This window comes from Haematobia irritans, chromosome 4 (genome assembly GCF_050003625.1).
Source record: "Haematobia irritans isolate KBUSLIRL chromosome 4, ASM5000362v1, whole genome shotgun sequence".
Classification (NCBI taxonomy): domain Eukaryota; kingdom Metazoa; phylum Arthropoda; class Insecta; order Diptera; family Muscidae; genus Haematobia; species Haematobia irritans.
Window position 1 is genome coordinate 76965028 of NC_134400.1, and position 24826 is coordinate 76989853.

General features: G+C 37.6%; 1 protein-coding gene across 1 annotated transcript in view; it reads right to left on the minus strand.

Annotated features, from left to right (window-relative positions):
* The window catches only part of LOC142235616 (uncharacterized), a 212017-nt gene that overhangs the window by 60791 nt on the left and 126400 nt on the right, over nt 1-24826 (minus strand). Inside the window, exon 4 of the mRNA XM_075306879.1 lies at nt 11425-11605. Within this exon, the coding sequence (XP_075162994.1) occupies nt 11425-11605 (181 nt within the window). The remainder of the gene's footprint in view (nt 1-11424; nt 11606-24826) is intronic.

The following is a 24826-nucleotide window of genomic DNA, read 5'->3' on the forward strand; positions in this document are numbered from 1 at the left end:
GAAACATTAAGTTAATTTAGTCAATGATTGAAAATTTTAAAATTTTTAATTAAAAAGTTAATTGGTACAATTAACTTTTAATCAAATTCGGAAGACTAAGTCAGTTACAAAAGTGATTAAATTTTTGATTAATTTTTTTTCAAACAATTGTTAATCCAACTAAAAATTCTAAGCCAATTCAGAATGTAATTGAAAATAGTTACCTTTGTTTAATTACTAAATTAATTGAGTTTTGCAATCAACGTCAATTAAGTTTTTAATTGAATCAATTAAAAACTTAATTGAAATTTGTTAATGAAATCAATTAATTTTTTAATCAAGAATTGTTTCTATGCCCAATTAAAACAGTGATTGATACTATCATTTTCGTGATTGAAGACATTTCAATTAAAAAATTAATTGGATCAATTAATTTCGTGATTGAATCAGAAAAAAATTTTTTTGTGTGTATCTATCATCCTCTCCAGAGTCTTAAGTAGGAATGAGGATAAGCTGATTGGTCGGAAATCCTTCGCCCTCGAGTGAGAGGCTTTTCCTGCTTTAGGTATGAAGAAGACTTTTGTTTCCCTCCACTTTTCTGGAATATATGCTAAGTTTACACATCGTTTATATATCACCGTCAACCAGGGGATAATTCTTTCAGCCACTGTCTGTAACTCCGCCGGAGTAATTCCATCTGGTCCGGAGGATTTGAATGGTCCAAAGCTATTTAAAGCCCATTTTATTCTAGATTCCGACACAATTTCCTCGATAGGAAAAGATCGCTGAGCCTCTGTTACACCGCCGGAACATGGTTCAACCGTCTGATTTCCAGGGAAGTGTGTGTCCAATAGTACCTCCAGCGTCTCCCCACTGGACGTTGTCCAATTGCCCTCCGATGTTTTAATGAAACCTGGAGCGGAGTTAGTGGATGCTAGTACCTTCCGTAGTCTGGAAGCCTCGGACGTATTCTCAATACTGCTGCAGTAATCATTCCAAGAGTTATGCTGAGCCTTTCTCAGTTCTCGTATGTATTCTCTCAGATTCATCTTGTAAGTGTCCCAATCCTCAGGGGCTCTAGTGGACTTTGCCTTGTTAAAGAGCTTCCTGCAGGGTTTCCTCATATTACTTAACTCCGTAGACCACCATGGTGGTCGATTTTTCCCCCTTGGCTTCCCTCTAGGGCATGTAGATTTCAGTGAGATGTTGAAGGCCTTAGTAATCCGCTCCACTGCCTGTTCGATATCTTGCACAGTGCTCATATTTGTCTCTGGTATTTCCGGTATCATCATTTCGAACGATTCCCTATACCTCTTCCAATCAGCTTTCCTAACATTTGGGGGAAATATGGTCTTTGAAGTACGAACAGCCAATCTGAAACTGATGTAGCGATGATCTGAGAAGCTATGTTCCCTCAAACTTGCCACTCAGATATCTTATCATTCAGGTCCGGAGAGGTCAATGTAACGTCCAACACCTCTTGCCTGTTTTTGGTGACGAAGGTTGGTGCATTTCCCTTATTGCAAACTACCAGGTTAGTACGCAAAATAAACTCTATTAGCGACTCTCCCCTTGCATTAGTATCACTACTTCCCCAAATACTATGATGTGCATTTGCATCGCATCCCATAATGAGTTTTGTCTTTGTTTTTAGTGACTCCTTAACTAAGGTTTTAACGGCATATGGAGGCATCTCCCTATCATGTCCCATGTAGACCGAAGATACCCAGTATTTGCATTTGGATATCTCTAGACTAGCTACGACAGTGTCTGCATTGCTCAATGAAGGAAGCAGAAACAAGTTAGTTTTTAGCAATTATACATGCTCGATTTATATCTTTACCGGTATTATGCAAAAGTTTGAAACCCGGAGTGCTTAATTCACAGATCTTGTTCTTATATATGTATGGTTCTTTAATAAGAACTATATCCATGTCTCCTTTCATCAGGAGAACTTTTAAGGAAGCACAAGCGGCCTTACAATGGTGAAGATTTATCTGGAGGAACCGTAGAACCATCCAAATTGTCAACCACCGTCACATCAGCCGCTTCAATTGAGTCATCAAGGGCTTCCTCTTCACAGATCTCGGTTACTCTCGCAACAATCCGCGGTTCAGCTTTGGTGAGGTTTGAGCCTTTAGAAATTTCCCGCATATGATTTTCGCCATAGTCTGCAGGTTTTATGTCTCCTTCGGCTTCGCTAGGAGATTTTTTCACTGCTGACTCTACCGGAGGCTTGTCCGTTTCGGAATCCTTTGGTTGATCGAAAACATATGAAAACCATAACTTACACGTCCTTTGGTCTGGGCTAGATGTGGCAGCGACTCTATGTTTAATATAAACACCGCATGTCGTCTTGGTCCATCCACCTCATCCAAACGACCAACCTTCCAATCGGCGGTTGGAACACGCAAAGAAAAAAAACGTTTGGAAAACGTGTACCGAAAACGTTTTTCTTTTGTTAGAGTTTTTTGAATTGCTTCGAAAAGTATACACTTTTATCACCAAAAAAATTCGTTTGTTACAAAATTTTTATTTTTTCAATAAAAAAAGTTATTTTTGAACCAACAACACAGTCTATTTCGTTTATATCAAACACTGTTCTTTTCTAAATTTAGGTCTTTAATAAGACACATTTTACAGTTCATAGTAAAAATTTAATATAGTAGAATGTAATGTTGAAAATTTTTTCGGAATCTTCCGATCATATCTGGAATATATGTAAAAAAAAAAAAAAACTTTGGTCGAAGCAGGGATCGAACCCACGACCCTTGGCATGCAAGTCAGACGTAGCAACCACTGCTCCACGGTGCCCAACTAAATGTATTTTTCTGTTAAATAAACTTTGTTTAATCGGCTCGTGGGCGCCGCAAGCTATGCTATATACATATAACTTAGTTATATGGGTAATTGTCTATTGATGACAATAACGGCTACATGGCTCAGTGGACAGTGTGTTTGCTTACAAATTGCATGGTCCGCGGTTCGATTCTCCGTCCAGGCGAAAGGTAAAACAAAATTTTAAAAATTTATAAAATCGTATAATTTCTTCTACATTGTTTGTGTTACAGAAAAAGGTGCTAAGAACTAAAAAAATTTGTGGAAGTGAGAAAGATGTGAGGGAAAATGCAGATGTGAGGGAAAATGCCAGAAAAAAAATTTTTGAGTTAGTCTTTATGAAATTGTTCTTACATCCTGGAAAAGAATAAACGTTTATCACAAAAAAAAAATACTTTTCTTCCAAATACACTTCCTTTCAACGAAAAGCAAATGAGAAACGAACTTTGTTTGTCTAAAATTTCGTTTGGGAGGAAAGAATTATTTTTTTGCGTGAAGATCTGGGTTACATTCTTTTAGTCTCTCTAGTATTGACTCAGGATCAGGAGGGTTTGCCGGTATCCATGCATGTGCTCTAGGTTTAGCCGGTATGTCTTTTATCGACTAACTCCAAAGCGGCCCCTTCCCAAACTTCACCAATTAGCATCAAAGCAGCTTTAAAGCAATCCATAGACCTCTGGTCCGCAAATGCTATTAACTTATATCGTCCTTGATACCATTCAGCATCTTGCCGTCGAGGACTTGGTCCGGGAAACTTTTTTCGCAACTCTGAGTAGACACCAGACATCGCGTTCTCAATTTCGCCCCATTTTTGCTTTGGAACCATACCGTCCAATGCTCCTTTATTAATGATAGCCATCACAAGGCTGTCTTTTGAAACTGAGGCAAACGATCTTTGATCACGTTTAGAGGGTGGCAGTTCATCCGGTGATCGCTCCCTTTTGCCAGTTTCAAGAATTCTTTGAGCCCATTTTAAGGAATAGCTTAGCCGACAACGTGCTTGGGTTGACAGATCCTAATTTCTTTAGGATAAACAAAGCATTTCTGCGTTCTTTGAGTCTCTTTCGTGAGGGATTACCTCCTTTTGATGTCGTTACCTTAGAAAAGGTTCGACTTTCCAAAGTGTCGCCACCTGTCGACCCGTCTACAGGTCGACTAATTGGGCCTGACTCTTGGTCACTGCCCAAATCGATAACTTCAGTCGATAACCGTCCACTGGGCCCTGAAGTTAGCAACCCAGTGGATGACTTTGAGTTTCGCTGCATGGTGGTTTAATTTTCCACCATACGTGAAATTCGTAATAGGTACCTATTACTATGAAATAATCCTTTATTAAAAAACACGTCCGTTCAGTTCGACGGTTGAGAAATATGTTGTTGGTTTTCAATCAAAATGTGTGGTTGATACTGAGCATTTTGATTTCAATTAAAAAAATGAATCCGTGATTTTCGTGATTGAAATCAATTTTTTTTGTGTGTAGTACATAAAGGGTACTCAATTAAATTGTTAATAAATTCGGGAAAAAAATTCAATTACAAACGTTCCCGTTTTTTCGTTCCCAATTAAACATTTAATTGATTTAATCACCTTTGTGTTTGAAATTGAATAGTTTCGAACGGTGCATAGAAGGACCGAAAATAGAGCAAGAGAATGTGTATTTATTTATCAACGTATGATGGAGAGATCAGTTTGTCGAAGTAAAGGTCTGGTTATGCATCTAAAAATGTAGCGTAGCCGTAACATAACGGCAACTTATGATGTTTAGGCAATTAGCCAACTTGAAAAAAAAAACGTAGCAAACTATCAAGAACTGTCACAAAAAAAGTTTGTTTTTTACATTTAAAATAAATTTCACGAAAAATATTAATTTCTCATCGTCCATTTTAAGATGAGTACTAAGTTCGAATATAGCCGCTAAAGTGAAAACTAAATCAGAAAAAAGGCATAAAATTATACATATTTGTTGCGAATTTTATTATAACTTGAAGCAAATTTTAACAAAGTTTGTATTCCTTAAAATGGATTTTTAAAGAAAAGTAATCGTGAAAAATTACGATTTTAACGGCTAAACTCGAACTTAATATTCACCTTAATCGAAAACAACACAATGAAATATATTTTCACGCTAAACGCACTTTTCTTCGATGATCAGCTGATACAAACAGCTGACATGCCACGCTACGGTTACGACCCATTTTTGGATGCATAACCAGGCCTTTAAATATGTATTTCCCATTTATATTTTTCCACAATTTGCAAAGTATATAATACCATATATTATAGTGCTTAACTATTTTTTTGCCTCTGATTGGGTTAAATTTTAACAGAAATTTCAAAAGGTTGCTACTAAAATTAGACTCCTTAATAACCTTTTTATACCAAATATCTACAACGGCATAAAACGAATATAAGTGTTTAGTGGGGGCGTAAATCCCCACTAAATTTATATGGGGTTTTGATGGGGGTGAATTCTTAGGTCGGTATAGACCTTCCAATTTTCACTGTATATTTGAGGTTGACTTTGACCTCTAGAAATGTCATTATGTCCGTCCGATTTTACCACACTTTGCCTTTCTAATGTATAACACTTATGTCTGTTTGGTTTTTATTTCATAATGTTTTATTATTTATTTTCACTATATATGTACAATTTAATTTGTATATTAGAATTCTCTATGATATTTGGTTCACTTTGTTCTTTAATGTCTATTTCTTTTGATTTTGTTTGTTATGTTAATGTCTAATTTATTTTATACACTTGTTTGTTTGATTAACGCGACCGATGCAAGGGTTTAACGACTACTGAACTTCTTGCTTCCCTTTATGTTGGTCAAGGGCAAAGCAAAGAAGAAATTATCTTTTGCAACAACAACAATTGCAACACTCACTCTCTACACTGGCTGTAGATGACGTTGAGTGTTGTTATTGTTGTTGTTGTTTGTAACAGTTATTTTAATAAGGAATGAAAACAAACGTCAAGCATTAGGTTAGGTTAGGTTAGGTTAAAGTGGCAGCCCGATTAAGATTCAGGCTCACTTAGACTATTCAGTCCATTGTGATACCACATTAACTAAAAGTACCTATTACATATGGGCACTTCTAGTTATAACCGCTGAACCTTCTCGATTATTTTTCTTTGCTGAACCAACCAGATTGTTCCAAAAACATTAGCAGACTGCTTAAGTTAACGTTTTCCAAATCCGCCAGTAATCTGAAGCTATATGCTCCAAAAAGTTGCTTGCGCTTTACACCAAATGCAGGACACTCACACAAGAGGTGTTTAATTGATTCTGTTTCCTCCGCATCATGACAGCTCATACAATAGTCATTATACTTCGCGCCAATAGTTTTTGCAAAATCGCCTATCAGGCAGCGACCCGTTATAGCAGATATCAGGAGTGATATCTGACGTCTCGAGAACATTAGCATATCTAGTGTGCGGTTTAAGTTGAAATGGGGCCACATTTGCTTGGTGTCGTTACAACCCTTGCAATTCTCCCATCGAACATTTGCCATCATAACAGCCTTCTCACGCAGCATGAGCTTGCAGGTAGCTAGGGGCATACCAACAAATTCTAGTTCCCCTGGAATATGTAAGGTAGTCCCTAGCCTTGCCAACTCATCCGCTTCGCAGTTCCCCGGTATGTTCCTATGGCCAGTCACCCATATTAGGTGAATATTGTACTGCTCAGCCATCTCATTGAGAGATTTGCGGCAGTCGATGGCCGTTTTCGAGTTGAGGAACACAGAGTCCAAGGATTTTATTTCAGGTTGACTGTCTGAGTATATATTAATGCCCACATTTTTTGGAACATTACTTCTCAGCCAATTCGCCACCTCGCTTATTGTTAATATTTCAACCTGAAAAACACTACAGTGATTAGGTAATCTTTTCGCTATTCGAAGTTCCAGATCATTAGAATATATTCCGAACCCCACTTGTCCATCCAATTTGGAGCCATCAGTGTAGAAATCTATATATTCTTTATTCCCCGGGGTCTGTGTGCACCACGCCTCACTGTTGGGGATTAGAGTCTCATACTTTTTGTCGAAAAGTGGACTCGCCAAAGTGTAATCCACTACGTTAGGCACATCTGGCATTATTTTGAGGACAGAACTGTGACCGTAACCTTTTTCCGACCACAGCGATAGTTCGCGCAACCGCACAGCCGTTGTTGCAGCTGACTGTTTGGCCAAAATGTCTAAAGGCAATAGATGCAGCATGACATTAAGGGAATTTGTTCCTGTCTTGCTGAATGCGCCTGAAATACACAAACACGCCATGCGCTGAACTTTATCTAAACAAGTCGGTTTCTGAAGTGCCGGCCACCAGACTACAACACCATATAGCATTATAGGTCTAATTACTGCCGTGTATAGCCAATGCACAATTTTCGGTTTTAGTCCCCACTTTTTTTCCTATTGGCTTTTTGCACGAGTACAAAGCTACAGTTGCCTTTCTCGCCCTTTCTTCAATATTAAGCTTAAAGTTCAGCTTCCTGTCCAAAATAACGCCAAGGTATTTTGCACAATCACCAAAGGGAATTTCAATACCCCCTAAGGAAATAGGCCTAACCGTGGGAGTTTTGCGATCTTTGCAGTACATGACTAATTCTGTCTTTGCAGGATTTACCCCAAGACCATTGCCTTTCGCCCATTTCTCAGTCATCCGGAGGGCCCTCTGAATAATATCTCTGATTGTGGATGGGAATTTTCCCCTGACTGCCAGAGCCACATCATCTGCGTATGCCACCACTTTTATCCTTTCTTTTTCTAGAGTAACCAGAAGGCTATTTATAGCAACATTCCAAAGAAGAGGTGATAGAACTCCTCCTTGGGGAGTGCCTCTGTTCACATACCTATGTATGTTTGCTTGTCCTAGTGTGGCTGAAATACGTCTCTTCATTAGCAGTTCGTCTAACAGCCTGAGTATACATGAATCAACATTCAGAGTTGTCAGTCCATTTAATATCGAGCTCGGATGGACATTATTGAACGCCCCTTCGATGTCTAGAAACGCCACGATTGTGTATTCTTTGACAGATAGTGAGCTTTCAATAAAGCTGACTAGTTCATGTAGTGCGGTCTCAGTAGACCTGCCCTTCGAGTATGCATGCTGTCGTTTCGAGAACAAACTTGAATCGATGCTAGTTCTAAGATAAATATCTATCATCCTCTCCAGAGTCTTAAGTAGGAATGAGGATAAGCTGATTGGTCGGAAATCCTTCGCCCTCGAGTGAGAGGCTTTTCCCGCTTTAGGTATGAAAACGACTTTTGTTTCCCTCCACTTTCCTGGGATATATGATAAGTTGATACATCCTTTATATATCACCGACAACCAGGGGATAATTTTGTCAGTTACAGCTTGTAACTCCGCCGGAGTAATTCCATCAGGTCCGGGGGATTTGAATGGTCCAAAGCTATTTAGCGCCCATCTTATTCTAGTTTCCGATACAATTTCCTCGACAGGAAACGACCGCTGAGCAACTGTGGCACCGCCAGTACATGGTTCAACCGTCTGATTTCCAGGAAAATGTGTGTCCAATAGTACCTCCAGTGTCTCCTCACTGGACGTTGTCCAATTGCCCTCCGATGTTTTAATGAAACCTGGAGCGGAGTTGGTGGATGCTAGAACCTTCCGTAGTCTGGAAGCCTCGGACGTATTCTCAATACTGCTGCAGTAATCATTCCAAGAGTTATGCTGAGCCTTTCTCAGTTCTCGACCACCATGGTGGTCGATGTTTCCCCCTTGGCTTTCCTCTAGGGCATGCAGCTTTCAGTGAGATGTTGAAGACCTTAGTAATCCGCTCCACTGTGTGTTCGATATCTTGCACATTTCTCATATTTGTCTCTGTTATTTCCGGTATCATCATATTGAACGATTCCCTATACCTATTCCAGTCAGCTTTCCTAACATTTGGCGGAAATATGGTCTTGGTGATATGAACATCAAATTTGAAACTGATGTAGCGATGATCTGAGAAGCTGTGTTCACTTAAAACCTGCCACTCAGATATCATTTCATTCAGTTCTTGCGAAGCCAAGAGTTTCGTCTTTGTTTTCAGTGACTCCTCCACTAAGGTCTTAACGGCATATGGAGGCATCTCCCTGTCATGTCCCATGTAGACCGAAGATACCCAATATTTGCATTTGACTATTTCTAAACTGGCAACGACAGTGTCTGTATTGCACATTGAAGGAAGCAGAAACAAGTTGAGCTCGGTTTTAGCAATTATACAGGCTCGATTTACATCATTACCAGTATACTGCAATAGTTTGAACCCCGGAGTACTTAATTCACATATTTTGTTTCTATAAACATATGGTTCTTGAATAAGAACTATATCAATGTCCCCTTTCATCAGGAGAACTTTTAAGGCAGCACATGCAGCCTTACAATGATGAAGATTTATCTGGAGGATCCGTAGGACCATCGAGATTTTCAACAACCGTCACATCAGCCGCTTCAGTCGAGTCATCAAGAATATCCTCTTCAGAGATCTCGGTGACTCTCGCAATAACCATAGGTTCAACTTTGGTGAGTTCTGAGGCAATAGAAACCTCCTCTCGCATACGGTGTCTATCCATGTCTTCAACTTTGGTATCTCCCTCGACTTCGCAAGAGGATCCGCTTACTTCTGATTCAGACAGAGGCTTGTCCATTTCTGAATCCTTTAGCTGATCGTTTTTATATACCTTCATTTGGATATAATGAAAGCCATAACATACACGGCCCTGTGACTTTGCTAGATGTGGCAAAGACTGAGTGTTCAATATAAACACTGCATGCCGTCTTGGTCCATCCACTTCATCCAAACGGCCAACCTTCCAATCAGCTGTTGGAAGATCTGGATTGCATCGTTTCAGTCTATTTAGAATGGATTCAGGGTCAGAAGGGTTTGCAGGTATCCACGCATGTGCTCTAAGTCTAGCCGGTATGTCCTTCTTCTCGACTAACTCTAGAGCAGCTCCTTCCCAAACTTCACCAATTAGTATCAGAGCAGCTTTAAAACATTCTATAGACCTCTGGTCCTCAAATGCGACTAGCTTAAATCGTCCTTTATACCAACTAGCCTCTTGGTGTCGAGGATCTGGGCCGGGAAACTTCTCCAGCACCTGTGAGTAGACGCCAGACAAAGCATTCTCAATTTCCCCCCATTTTTGCTTTGGAACCATACCGTCCAATGCTCCTTTGTTTATGATAGCCATCACAAGACTGTCTTTAGCAACTGAGGCAAACGATCGTTGATCCCTTTTTGAGGATGGCAGCTCATCCGGTGATCATTCCCTTTTTCCAGCCTCAAGAATTCATTGAGCCCATTTTAAGGAATCGCATTGTTTAGCCGACAACGTGCTTGGGTCGACTGATCCTAATTTCTTTAGGATAAACAAAGCATTTCTGCGTTCCTTGAATCTCTTTCGTGAGGGATTACCTCCTTTTGATGCCGTTACCTTGGAAAAGGTTCGACTTGTCAAATTGTCGCCACCTGTCGACCCGTCTACAGGTCGACTAATTGGGCCTAACTCTTGGTCATTGCCCAAATTTATAACTCCAGTCGATACCCGTCCACTGGGCCCTGAAGTTAGCAACCCAGTGGATGTCTTTGAATTTCTCTGCATGGTGGCCTAATATCCCACCACACTTGAAATTCATAGTAGGTACTTATTACGATGATTTTATCCGCTATTAAAAAAACACGTCCGTTCCGTTCGACGGTTGAATTGATGTGTCAAGCATTAAATGAAATGAATAATTTGATGAACTGTACGATTGTAAATATACGAAAAATAGAATTTACACTAGGCAACAAAAATTTTAAAGAAATTGATGAAATGAAAAATTTACAATATGAAAAAAATGAAATGAAAAAATAAAATGAATTATTTTTGGTTTAATGTCATTCAACATTAAACAATAAGGATGCAAGTGGAAGTAAGAATTCAACTTGATATTTAATGCAAGTAATGTATACCAAAATTAACTTTTAATTATTAAAAAATAAGTTATAATTATCGTGTTTACTGTCAGAAAACTTATTGGAAATATAAGCGCATGCACGTAATAGGAACTTGCTGATATGATTATTATTGCTAATTTCCAAAACCAAATTATTGAATATTTTTGTTATAAGAATCGCATATTTTCTTTTATTTCAAAAAAAAAACCGAGATTTTAGGTGCGCAATGTAGTAATTTTCTGATTGATATCAATCAAATAGTTGAAATATCTATTAAAAAATTAATTCGATTCGATTCGTGATTGAAAACAAAAAACTGTTTTATGTGTGTGGCTGTTGTGCCATACTATATTGCCCAATTTGTACGCGGTTTCGTAATATAGGTCTATTCTATTGCCCGATTTTTACGCGGTTTCGTATTATAGCTCATAGAATTTAATTACCCGTTTATGTGAATATGGAAATTTCTGCACGATGTCCTTTACAAGTGGTGTAGTTAAAACATTTTGTATAGGGTCTCGATTTTGTTTACAATTCTCTATGTAATGTTTTGTTAAAGACAGATACATCAAACTCGCATTATTTGTTTTCTCCAGCGAAAATTGTCACATGATAATTGTTCAAAAATACTAATTTGTACTTCACTCACCTTTGACACATTATCTAATGTATTTTGCTTTAGATCTTTATATCCCGTATTCAGATAAATTGACGTTGCATGTCGTTGTTCGGCATTTAGAACATGACTTTTTCTATTAATATCTCCATTGGTGCAAATTTTATTACCAATTGACTCCATATCCGGTAGTATATTTTGTGATACTAGTAAGCTGAAAATAGTATAAATATGGGTAGGACTTGCAATATTAAAATACGTAATATGATTGTTACTATTATATTTATTATACTGATTGAATTTGATAGTTTAAATTACATTGGATAAACTATACCTGATTGGTTATCATACATTAAAAAAAAGTTTCTCTGAAAATAAAGAAATTTTTGTCATTCCATTCGCAACGAATCGAATTATTGGCCCGAGACCCATAAAACAAATATATATTATTATATAAATAACAATGAAATATAAATAACATTCTCGTGTGTTCCTTATTGTTGTGGGTAAAATATCAACATTTTCAACATGAATAAAAACATTGATAGTATTCGATTTTCAATAATTCAAGTAACTAAAAAACTAATTTAATTTGGAAACTGATTCAATTAATATATTAATTGATTCAATAATTTATTTAATAAAATCCGAATAAAAACCAATTAAAAAAATGATTGATATTTGTTACGTTTCCAATTCAAATATTAATTGATGCAATTAATTTGTTAATCAATTCGGAAATAATTTTCAATTACAAACGTGATTGAAAAATTTTCCGTTAAACATGTGATTGCTTCAATCACCTTTGTAATTGAAATTAAATAATTTTGAGCGATGGAGAGAAAGAACGAACAGAGAACAAGAGAATGTGTATTTATTCAACAACGTATGATGAAGAAATTAGTTTGTGGAAGTAACTCGTAATGAACGGTAGGAATTTTGGTTTTGTAAAGTGTGCATTTGGAATTACCTATGTTTGTATTATGCGGTATTGTAAAAATGGAGAACAATCTACGTTTATTCCAGGTAAGCCATTGTGAAATGTGAATACTGTTTTCCATTGAAGCCGACTAAAATAATATATTTTTTATTTTTTATCCATTTTCTTTAGTGAGTGATTTTATTTCGTGAAATTAGTCAATCAATTAACTTCATAATATTCATCTAGAATCTTATAGTATAAGAATATTTGTGCAATCAAAAGGTGGGTACCGTATTGATCTTTTAAAATTGTAAATTTTTTTCACTCCTAGTCTTCTTAAAAGCAATGCATTGTAAAAAATTCTTTCTTTGGGATTTAAAAATATCCGAAAATCGCAATAAATGTGTATAACAAAAATATGTATTTTATATTTTTTTATTTCCAAAATATGAAAAGTACATCTAGACCTCGCTTTGCGTCGTTTCGTTTTGCGTTGTTACGAAGTTGCGTCGCTGCTGAATTAGTACTAGTTTTCACTTTGCGTCGTTAGATTTTCGAAGTTGCGTTGTTATCGTTGTTATCTGTCACCAATCTTTGCATAGTTTGCCATAGAAACTCATAATTCACTTTGCGTCGTGTTTTTTGGAACGTATCTGCGACGCAAAGCGAGGTCTAGGTGCACCATGAATATAATACCAAATATTACATTGCTTTGCCATTATTTTTGTGTCTGATTGGTTCCAATTTTAATAGACGATTTCAATATGTGGCAATGTTGGAAAGGAATTGCTACTAAAATTAAATCGAGCCCCTTAATACACCTTTTTATGCAACAAGACTACAACGACAAAAGAAGAAAATATACATTTGCAACCTGAAAGAGTTCAACTAGATATTCTATGCAGGCAATGTTTAAAAAAATTAAACAAAAATTCTAATTATTCCGTTTACTTTCAGAAAAACAAATTTAGCCAAAAGACTGCACAAGCTGACATAGTTATTATGATAAGGAAGATAATGATTTAGTTGTTATTGATCGTAATTGTACACGTACAATTATTAATACTAATATATTAATACTAATATTAGAACAAAACACACAAGTAGGTTAGGATTAAGGATTAAGTTTCAGACTCACTTAGACTACTCAGTCCATTGTGATAGCACATTAACTAAAAGTACTATTACATATGCGCACTTCTAGTTGTAACCACTGAACCTTCTCGATTATTTTCGTCTGTTGAACAAACCAAATTGCTCCAAAAACATTATCAGACTGCATAAGTTAACATTTCCCAAGTCCGCCAGTAGTCTAAAGCTATATGCCCCTAAAATTCGCTTACGCCTAACACAAAATGCAGGACACTCACACAAGAGGTGTTTAATTGATTACTTTTCCTCCGCATCATTAACAGGTTGGCTGATAAGTCCGCGGTCTGACACATAGATGGCGTCGCTGGTGTTAAATGCATATTATTTTTATATAGTACCAACCTTCAAATAATTCGTGTCAAAATTTGACGTTTGTAAGTCAATTAGTTTGCGAGATAGAGCGTCTTTTGTGAAGCAATTTTTGTTATTGTGAAAAAAATTGAAAAAAAGGAATTTCGTGTTTTGATAAAATACTGTTTTCTGAAGGGAAAATACGGTGGAAGCAAAAACTTTACTTGATAATGAGTTTCCGGACTCTGCCCCAGGGAAATCAACAATAATTGATTGGTATGCAAAATTCAAGCGTGGTGAAATGAGCACGGAGGACGGTGAACGCAGTGTACGCCCGAAAGAGGTGGTTACCGACGAAAACATCAAAAAAATCCACAAAATGATTTTGAATGACCGTAAAATGAAGTTGATCGAGATAGCAGAGACCTTAAAGATATCAAAGGAACGTGTTGGTCATATCATTCATCAATATTTGGATATGCGGAAGCTCTGTGCAAAATGGGTGCCGCGCGAGCTCACATTTGACCAAACACAACAACGTGTTGATGATTCTGAGCGGCGTTTGCAGCTGTTAACTCGTAATACACCCGAGTTATTCCGTCGATATGTGACAATGGATGAAACATGGCTCCATCACTACACTCCTGAGTCCAATAGACAGTCGGCTGAGTGGACAGCGATCGGTGAACCGTCTCCGAAGCGTGGAAAGACTCAAAAGTTCGCTGGCAAAGTAATGGCTTCCGTTTTTTGGGATGCGCATGGAATAATTTTTATCGATTATCTTGAGAAGGGAAAAACCATCAACAGTGACTATTATATGGCGTTATTGGAGCGTTTGAAGGTCAAAATCGCGGCAAAACGGCCCCATATGAAGAAGAACGTTAATATCACGTCGTAACCATAAATACAAACTGTGGAAGCGATATAAACTGCCTGAACTTTACGAAAGTTTTAAAGCTATGCGGCGTACAGTTGTTTCCAAAATACAGAATGAAGAACTTACTATGAACATAAATTTCATAATGCTATTACAAGTAAACAAAAGTGGAATGAAATTAAAAAAATGGTGTACTGAAACAAGCAAAGCAGGATGTTAACATAAATCTGGATACTCTGAATGCACAATTTGTTAGTCCCTTGATGACTAACGCTGATCAAGAGATAATGTCAAATACAAACAATAATTTTGAGTCCGAATTTGGTTTTAAAACTGTAACACAAATTGGAGTTTACAACAGCTGTATGTCAATTAAATCCAACTCGGTTGGCTGTGATGAAATTGATCCCAAATTCATCAAGATTTTTCTACCATACAATCTGCAATATATCACTCATATCTATAACTGCATTATTATGACCAGCACCTTCCCCGTGGCATGGAAAACTGCAAAAATTATTCCTATACCAAAAGGTAATGGCGAATTTCGTCCAATTGCGATACTACCATATCTATCCATAGTACTAGAGAAAATTCTTCATATTCAAATCCAAAACTACCTGAATGAGAAAAACCTTCTAACCCCACGACAGTCTGGATTTAGCCCTGATCACAGCTGTCTCACTGCTCTTACTGATGTCGTGGAAACATTGCGGTCTGCTCTCGACAATGGGGATATAGCTTTTCTCATACTCCTTGATCACTCAAAACCCTTTGACAGTGTCCTGCATCCAATACTATATAATAAACTGAGATATAACTTTAACTTTGATTCGACCGCTGTGCGCCTAATATCATCATACCTCACAATGCGATCACAGTTTAGAACCAACGGAATATACAACTCCTCCTAACTGCCACTTAATAGAGGGGTTCCTCAAGGATCAATTCTTGGACCTCTTCTATACTCCATTTATTCCAATGATTTGCCTGATCAAGTGCAATTTTCAAATATTCAAATGTATACTGATGACGTACAATTATATTCATCATGCCACCTGGATTCTATAGAAACCTGTGTGTCTAATATCAATCAAGATCTTTCTAGAATTCAATATTGGGCTTCAAATAACGGTTTACTGCTTAATCCAAGCAAATCAAAAGCAATAATTATCCATAATAAATCTGTTGAAGTTGGAACCAACATACAACTATTATTGGGAACGTCACTCCTACAAGAACCTTGGAGTTATTTTCAACAAACATCTTAACTGGTCTGATCATATAACTGCTACTTGTGGAAAATTATACTCTATGAGTCGTAATTTGTGGACAACCCAACAGTATACACCTCTGAATATTAGGCTACTTCTTGTTAAAAGCTACATTCTTCCTACATTGTTTTTGCCGCTGAGATTTTTGCGCGCTGTAGTGCTTCGGACTACAGAAAACTGCAAACAACATTTAACAATGCTATACGATATGTGTATGCTTTGAGAAAATTTGACAGAGTCTCTCATCTCATCTCTATCAAGTAGCGACCCATTATAGCAGATATCAGGAGTGATATCTGAAGTCTTGAGTATACTAGCATATCTAGTGTGCGGTTTAAATTTAAAAGGGGCCTTATTTGCTTGGTGTCGTTACAACCCTTGCAATTATCCCATCGATCATTAGCCATCATAACAGCCTTCTCATGCAGTAAGAGCTTGCAGGTAGCTAGAGGCATACCAACAGTTTCTAGTTCCCCTGGAATATGTAAGGTAGTCCCTAGCCTTTCTAACTCATCTGCATCACAGTTCCCCGGTATGTTGCTATGGTCAGGCACCCATATTAGGTGAATATTGTACTGCTCAGCCATTGAGAGGTTTGCGGCAGTCGATGGCCGTTTTCAAGTTATGGAACAAAGAGTGCAAGGATTTTATTGCAGGTTGACTATCTGAGTATATATTAATGCCCACATTTTTTGGAACATTACTTCTCAGCCAATTCGCCACCTCTCTTATTGTTAATATTTCAACCTAAAAAATACTACAGTGATTAGGTAATCTTTTCGCTATTCGAAGTTGTTTAGAAACCCACTTGTCCATCCCATTTGGAGCCATCGGTGTAGAAATCTATATAACGTTTATACCCTGGGATCTGTGTGTACCATTGGTTTCGCCAGTGTGTCATGCACTACGTTTAGCACATTTGGCATTATTTTGCGGACCGAACTCTGACCGTACCTTTCTCCGACAACAGCGATAGCTCGCGCAACCACACAGCCGTTGTTGCAGCTGACTATGGTGCCAAAATGTCTAAAGGCAATAGATGCAGCATGACATTACTGAATGCGCCTGAGATACACAAGCACGCCATACGCTGAACTTTATATAAACTTGTCGGCTACTGAAGTGCCGGTCACCAGACTACAACACTATATAGCATTATAAGTCTAACCACTGCAGTGTATAGCCAAAGCACAATTTTCGGTTTTAGTCCCCACTTTTTCCTATCGTATTTTTGCACGAGTACAAAGCTACCATGGCGAGAAGAGCCACGGTAGCTTTCTGTTCGAGATATTTTGCACACTCACCTAAGGGAATTTCTATGCATCGAACACCACTTTAAGCTTTGCCATAAAACTTCGTTATAATTCTACCTAAGTATTTTTCCTCGTACCTTGGAAAAATTTACTGTCTCGGGAATTATTCCAGTTCACTTCTCTCCTGCTCTGAACGTATCACTGTTCCTGCCTTCCAAGTTGTTCCTGTTAGCCTATCTCGTCTGTCAGCGAATTGTTCCTGCCAATACCGTTCTAATATTTTCTTTTACTTACTGTTTCCTGATTGTTGTCTCACCGATTCCTGCAATCTGATCGCTTCAATTGTTCCTGTCACCGGCTTAAATTTTATGTTCCTGTTTGTGACTATCCCTTTTTTTCTGGTTGAATTTATTTTGATAATTTAAACAAGTTTTTTTTTAGCATATTTTATTCAACAAAGGCATAAAAAAACAACCAAAAATGGTAATTCAGTAATTCATGTCTTAAAATATTAGTATTCAGTAGTTTGATATTATAATGACAAACAAGGACTTTTTTGAGTGATACTAATTCAACACAGGGACAATTCGATATGAAATAAATTATTCAAAAAGCTTCAGCTTCGGTTAATCGGCCTCTTGACGCCGAAGGCCGATTCGTGGCTGGTTGCCGAAGCCGATTCTTCGGTCGAGTTCTAGTGTCTATATTGCTCAATGATGGTAGCAGAATTAAGTTTAGTTCGTTTTTGGCAATTATACATGCTCGATTTATATTTTCACCGGTATGGTGTAACAGTTATTGAAACTGCAATTTATGGTGTACTGTGTGTTGAGTGGCCAACTAAAATTTAGTTTTTTGAATTCCCACTCATGGCCCTACATTATATCGATCCGGCAACACATTGTAATTGACAACTGTCATTTGCAAGAAACCATTACTCTTCCATTTTGAAGTAAACTCCAAGAAGACCGGTCACAAAGAAGGAGAAGTAAACTCTTAAAATCATTGTATTCTTTTATGAAAATTAGTGCCAGGCTAAATTTAAGTCAAACACAATTGTAAGAAAAAATAATTATTTAAAATTTGAATTAAAATAAAAAAATTAAAATTGTTTTAGATTTAGCGCAGTCTCTAGTGGATTAAATAAAATTGGATTACGCTCAAAATAAGTGTTTATTTGGTCGGGGCGCTACACCTCATAATATTCTAAAATAATTGTGTCTGTTTCAAAGCTGGAGTGTAACATCCAAGAACATCAAAAATGGTTAATCCGGATGAAGAAAGTATGAAAACTGGTGGACCCAGAAATTTAAGTATCGCCGGCAGCGATTGCGTAACAAACAGTCCAAATGCAATATTCACCGTAACATGTACCGTTACATATTCTAATCTGTCTTTGCCTCCCTCCTCTGCGACCACGATCAACCAGACGTCCATTACCAATGTCACTGCGGCCACTGCTAATGCAAATATTTTTGACGACACAGTCATAAATATAGGTGATGGCGTGTCCACATTTGCAAACACCCAAGTATGGCAGGCGCAGTATCAAAATAGTAGGGTAATAAATGGAACTTCAATGCCTCTGTCTTTCCCAAATACATCAAATGAAACCAACTCCTTTTATGCAAATATTTCTCACGGTCTGCCAAATTCCACAATCGTAAGTAGTTCGCAAAACATAAACTATTCAACCCTGTATGGACAGCAAGAAAATAATTTCTTAAGCTCCACTCAAATACATAACGGTACTCATCAACCAAATTTTGTCATCGAAAACAGTAATCAGCAAATTCCCTTTTCAATAGCAGTAGACAACTCCAACAACAATTTTGCTTGCCAGAATGAAAGAAGATACGAAAGAACAAATTGTGCGCTTGACACTCAACAGAACCACAGTTATTCCTCTGCTCCGTCTCCCCCCCCCCGCGATTGCAGTCAGTGGGTCGAACAAACCAAAGATAATAAAAGAGGAAGATGGGAGATTGGCTTGCGTCATACCAAATGTTGCATTTACCAGATTAGTTTAATACATGTTTGTAACATTTTAGTTGTTTTTAGTTTTTATTTTTTAAATGAAAAATTTAATTTTCTTAATGAAACAATGATAAATTTTAGGCAACAACAAAAAAAATTACATTTTCCCATTTATGGAAATTTATTTCGTGCTCTTAATTTCTTTTTATGTTCATTTTAATGCTATGTCAATACTTGTCGTATACGCGTTTGGTTCGAGTATTAAACTAATGTGGTAAATGGTTTGATGTGCTCAGTAGCCAATCTCCCATCTTCCTCTTTTATTATCTTTGGAACAAACACATTCCATCTCTTGCTAGCTCTGCTGCATCAAACATGTTTGAAGGAACCCAAATATTTTCTCAGCCTATACCTACAGCAACATACGCACAACCCGGTATGACGTTTAATAATGCACACACATTGCCCAACAACAACAATAGGTATTTGCAATTTAACAACACCAGCTCAGCGGATACTTCGATGTCTTCCTCACAAATAGCAGCACGTCAGGTGATCTCCAAACAGTTGCCAAATTTTTCTGGTAGGCCAGATGAGTGGCCTGTGTTCATTACCAATTATAATCAATCCACAGAGCGCTGTGGATTCACTGATCAAGAGAATTTTATCCGCCTGCAGAAATGCTTGAAAGGCCCACCGTTAGAAGCGGTAAGAGGTAAATTGATGATGCCGTCGACGGTTAGCCAGGCCATAGAAACTTTGCGAATGCTTTTTGAAAGACCTGAAGTGATTCATCATGCTCTGCAGGCCAAACTTAGAGACGAGCCAAAAGTTCGTGTTGAAAATTTGAATACCTTAATTTCATTGGCACTTTCTGTTCAAAATTATTGTGCCACAATTCAGGCAATTGGCCTAGGTGATTATTTAAACGATCCAATGCTTTTGAACGATCTGGTATCTAAATTACCATCAAATATGGAGCTCGAATGGGGTCGTCACTGTATGTCAGGTGTTCGAGTGAATCTTTTGGTCTTTGATGAATGGTTGTTTAACCTTGCGACTTGTGCTAGTCAAGTCACAATCTTTAACGTAAAATTTGATTCTAGCGAATACAGAAATAGCCGAAAAGGTGCAAAGGAAAGTTTGATGTTTCACGATGTAGAAAAAGCAAAAGAAGACACACCGCAAAATAAATCCGTAACAAATAAGAAAGAAAATATTTGTACTGTGTGTCTTAAATGTGGTGGTGAACACAAACTTTCAACATGCTCGGATTTTATTTCGCTTAAACACAACGACCGCTGGCAATTTGTTAGACAAAACAAGTTGTGTTTTCGCTGTTTTGGCAAACATTCCCTTCGTAGGTGCTATTCTAAAAAGCCTTGCGGCACCGATAGTCGCAAGTTACCACACAATTTGCTGCTTCATACAAAACCTCAACAATTGAACACGAATGGTGGACAGGAGTCTCCTGTGTTATTCCATGTAGGGGAAAAGAATGTGGCTGTTTTTCGGTATGTGCCTATAACTTTGTATGGCAATAACATTAGTCTTGATACATGGGCCCTAATTGATGAAGGTGCAGGCTGCACATTAGTAGAAGATGAGATTGTAAATCAACTTGGAATTGACGGCCCTTCAGAAGAATTATGCTTACGCTGAACAGGCGATGTGACAAAAACATATACGGCATCTAAGAAGGTATCTATTTACATTTCATCTCGCGAAAAGGGCTCAATGAAACATAAATTATTAAAGGAAAAATTTGATTTGCCAGAGCAAACTCTTGAGTCATCGACAATAAATTCGTGTGAGTATCTTCGTAATTTGCCAATCACTCCATACACAAAAATAAAGCCGAGTGTTATAATTGGATTAGACAACGCAAAACTCGGTGTCCCATCAGAAATTCGAGCGAGTGACGACGGCGAATTAATGGCTGCGAAATGTAAACTTGGTTGGACAGTATATGGTCGCAAATATGTTGAATTCGCTTCAGACCATTGTATTTTTCATATTTGTGAGTGTAATTGCTCTTCCGGCGAATTAGAAAAATTTGATGAACTGATGCAAGAATATTTTTCTTTAGAGTCTTTAGGCGTTTCAGTATCGACGAAACCTCTGACATCTGTTGACGACGAGCGTGCGTTGAAAATAATGGATGCAACGGCAGTATATGATTCTAAAAAAAAAGAGAGATGGGCCGGTCTATTATGGAAATTTGATAGAGTAGAATTGCCGAACTCGCTTCCAATGGCCAAAAGACGTTTAAAATGTCTTGAAGCAAAAATGATGCGAGAACCTTCTCTAAAAGAATTTCTGGTAGAGAAAATAAAAGATTATGAAAACAAAGGTTACGTCAGAAAATTACACAAAAACGAGGTGACTTCGGGTGGCAAATCTTGGTACATACCAATTTTCACTGTAACCAATATTAATAAAAATAAAACCAGACTTGTATGGGACGCCGCAGCAAAAGTAAATGGTGTTGCTTTAAACTCATGTTTGCTTAAAGGTCCAGATCTGTTGAAATCATTAGTTGGTGTGCTTTTACGTTTTAGAGAAAAGCCAGTTTCTCTGTGTGGTGACATTCGTGAAATGTTTCACCAGATAAAAGTCATAAATGAAGATCAAAAGGCTCAAATGTTTTTGTGGCGTGGTGAGGACACCACAGCTGATATTGATGTTTATTGTATGCAGGTAATGACTTTTGGAGCTTCGTGTTCACCGTCACTAGCCAATTACATAAAAAGCAAAAATGCAAACCGCTTCGTCGAAAAATACCCATCAGCTGTATCCGATCAAACCTGATGAGCTTGAAATGTGGCTGCACTGGATTAAATACATAAATTTTGTTAGCTACATTCGCATTCCAAGATGCTACCCGCTAGTAAGCGTCGGCAAAAACATTCAGCTGCATATTTTTGTAGACGCCAGCAATAGTGCATATGCTGCTGTAGCTTATATTCGTGCTCAACTTGGTACTGACGTAAAATGTTCATTGGTTGCTTCGAAGACTCGTGTAGCACCGCTAAAACCAATTTCAATACCGAGGATGGAACTTATGGCAGCAATTGTTGGTCTTAGATTGTCGAAGCTCATAATGGCGGAGGTGTCCATAAACATTGAAAAGAGATTTTTCTGGTCTGACTCAAAAGATGTATTGTTTTGGATTCGTTCCGATGCAAGAAAATTCAAACAATTTGTAGCCCTTCGCATTGGTGAAATTCTTGAAAAATCTAAAGTCAGTGAATGGCGATGGGTTCCCTCTGCAGAAAATGTTGCGGACGAAGGCACGAAGTGGTCCACAACTCCAAAATTCGATAATATTCGATGGTTTACAGGTCCCGATTTTCTGCTTGAAGATGAAAAATTTTGGCCTACAACAACTTTCAACAAATCGGATAATAGAAACTTCGAGCTACTTTGCCATTTTGAAGAAAATCAGAAAACCGTATCGACGTTGGCAGAAATATCACTGGACCCCACACGATTCAGCAGATGGGAAAAACTTCGACACAATCAACTATATATTTTGAAATTTTTAAAATTGATTTCTAAAGAAAAAGAAATGTCATCTCTTCTCAATATGCTTACAGAGGTAATCAACATTCGTGTAGTCGAGTCAATTATTTTTCGTAACTGCCAGGAAGAGTCATTTGGTGAAGAAATAAACTCATTGAAAACCGAAGGTAAGCAGATTAGCCGAAAGAGCATATTGTTTAAGTGTTCGCCGTATTTAGATAGTATGGGTGTGCTGCGAATAAAAGGGCGAATTGACGCAGCAGAGGGTGTAGCAGTTGATACAAAACGACCAATAATATTACCACGAAAGCATGCTGTAACCAACCTTGTTGTTGATTTCTACCACAGACGATTTCATCGTCACCACAATGAAATTGTGGTGAATGAAATGCGACAAAGATTTTGGATTCCAGGCTTAAGAGCAGTGGTTCGTTCTGTATCGAGTGTTTGTCAAATTTGCAAAAACAAACGAGCAACTCCAAACCCCGCTGAAATGGGAGAATTGCCACCAGAAAGGTTGATGCCATACACTAGACCGTTTACATACACCGGCATAGATTTTTTCGGACCGCTAGAAGTTGCAGTTGGTCGTCGACGTGAGAAACGTTTGGGTGTTATATTTACATGTCTCACCGTGAGAGCAGTGCATATAGAAATTTCACCATCATTGTCTACTGATGCATTCATGTTGGTGTTTAAACAATTTGTCAGTCGACGAGGAACACCACATAAAATTATATCGGACAACGGCACCAACTTCCGTGGTGCAAGTCGTTTACTACAATAGAAAAGTTGTCCACAGAAAATCTAAAGCGAAATCATCCTGGAATTGAGTGGTGTTTCATACCCCCAGCCTCTCCCCACATGGGAGGCGTGTGGGAGCGAAGGTTCGCTCAGTAAAATCAATCTTAATGGACATTTTGCCACAAACCGGTTTGAGAGAGCGGCTATGGCAGATGTTGAGAATATTATAAATACAAGACCACTCACATACACAGTCTCACATAAGTTTACATACCCCTGAGTTTTTTACCTCTTAACTAAACATGTTTCTTGTTGTTGTTTATAACCCACACCAAAAAAAAATGTTCGTGAAAATTAACAAATACTTTGTTTTTCAAATTAATTTACTAAAACTAAAGGATATATAAGCATATTTTTTAAAATTTGATAATTTAAAGAAAATATAAATTCTTTAAGTGTACGTAAACTTGTGTGAGACTGTGTATGTACCATTGGAGTCAGCTGATGCCGAGGCCCTCACATCCAACCACTTTCTCGTTGGTTGTTCTAGTGGAATAAGAGAAAAGGGTAGCGAGGAGGCGAGTGGAAATATTTTGCTTAAGAATTTTAAGATTGCCGGTCAATTGGCAGACCAATTTTGGAAACGTTGGTTGCGTGAATATTTGCCGTGCCTTACTCGTCGTTCGAAATGGTTTTCAAACAGTCCAAGTCCTATTGAAGTTGGTGACATTGTTGTTGTGGTGGATGACACAAGTAAGAGAGGATCGTGGTTTGAATTAAAATAAAATAAAAAAATTAAAATTGTTTTAGATTTTAGCGCAGTCTCTAGTGGATTAAATAAAATTGGATTACGCTCAAAATAAGTGTTTATTTGGTCGGGGCGCTACACCTCATAATACTGCGGTTAATCCGGATTTCTGGCCGTATAGAGCTATAGTTCATGAATTTGTTTTCAAAGATAGAGTTACGCGTTTGCCTCCCCATATGAATACAACACTGTCTGCTATAAATTTTATTATAGTTCATCAGAAAGCACAAATTAATTTTTTTCTGATTCAATCACGAAATTTATTGATCTAATTAATTTTTTAATTGAAATGTCTTCAATCATAGAGATGATAGTATCAATCTATCTACAAAGTATGTTTCGTCAAAATTTGATATTCCTAAAGAACATCAAATTGAATATTTGGGACTGAAAATAAGGTGCGGCTATAAATTTTTGTTTGTGACTTGCTCCTATATTCCAGAGACGTATTTCAGCCACACTAGAACAAACAAACATACAAAGGTATGTGAACAGAGGCACTCCCCAAGGAGGAGTTCCATCACCTCTTCTTTGGAATGTTGCTATAAACACCCTTCTGGTTTCCCTAGAAAAACAAAGGATAAAAGTGGTGCCATACTCAGATGATGTAGC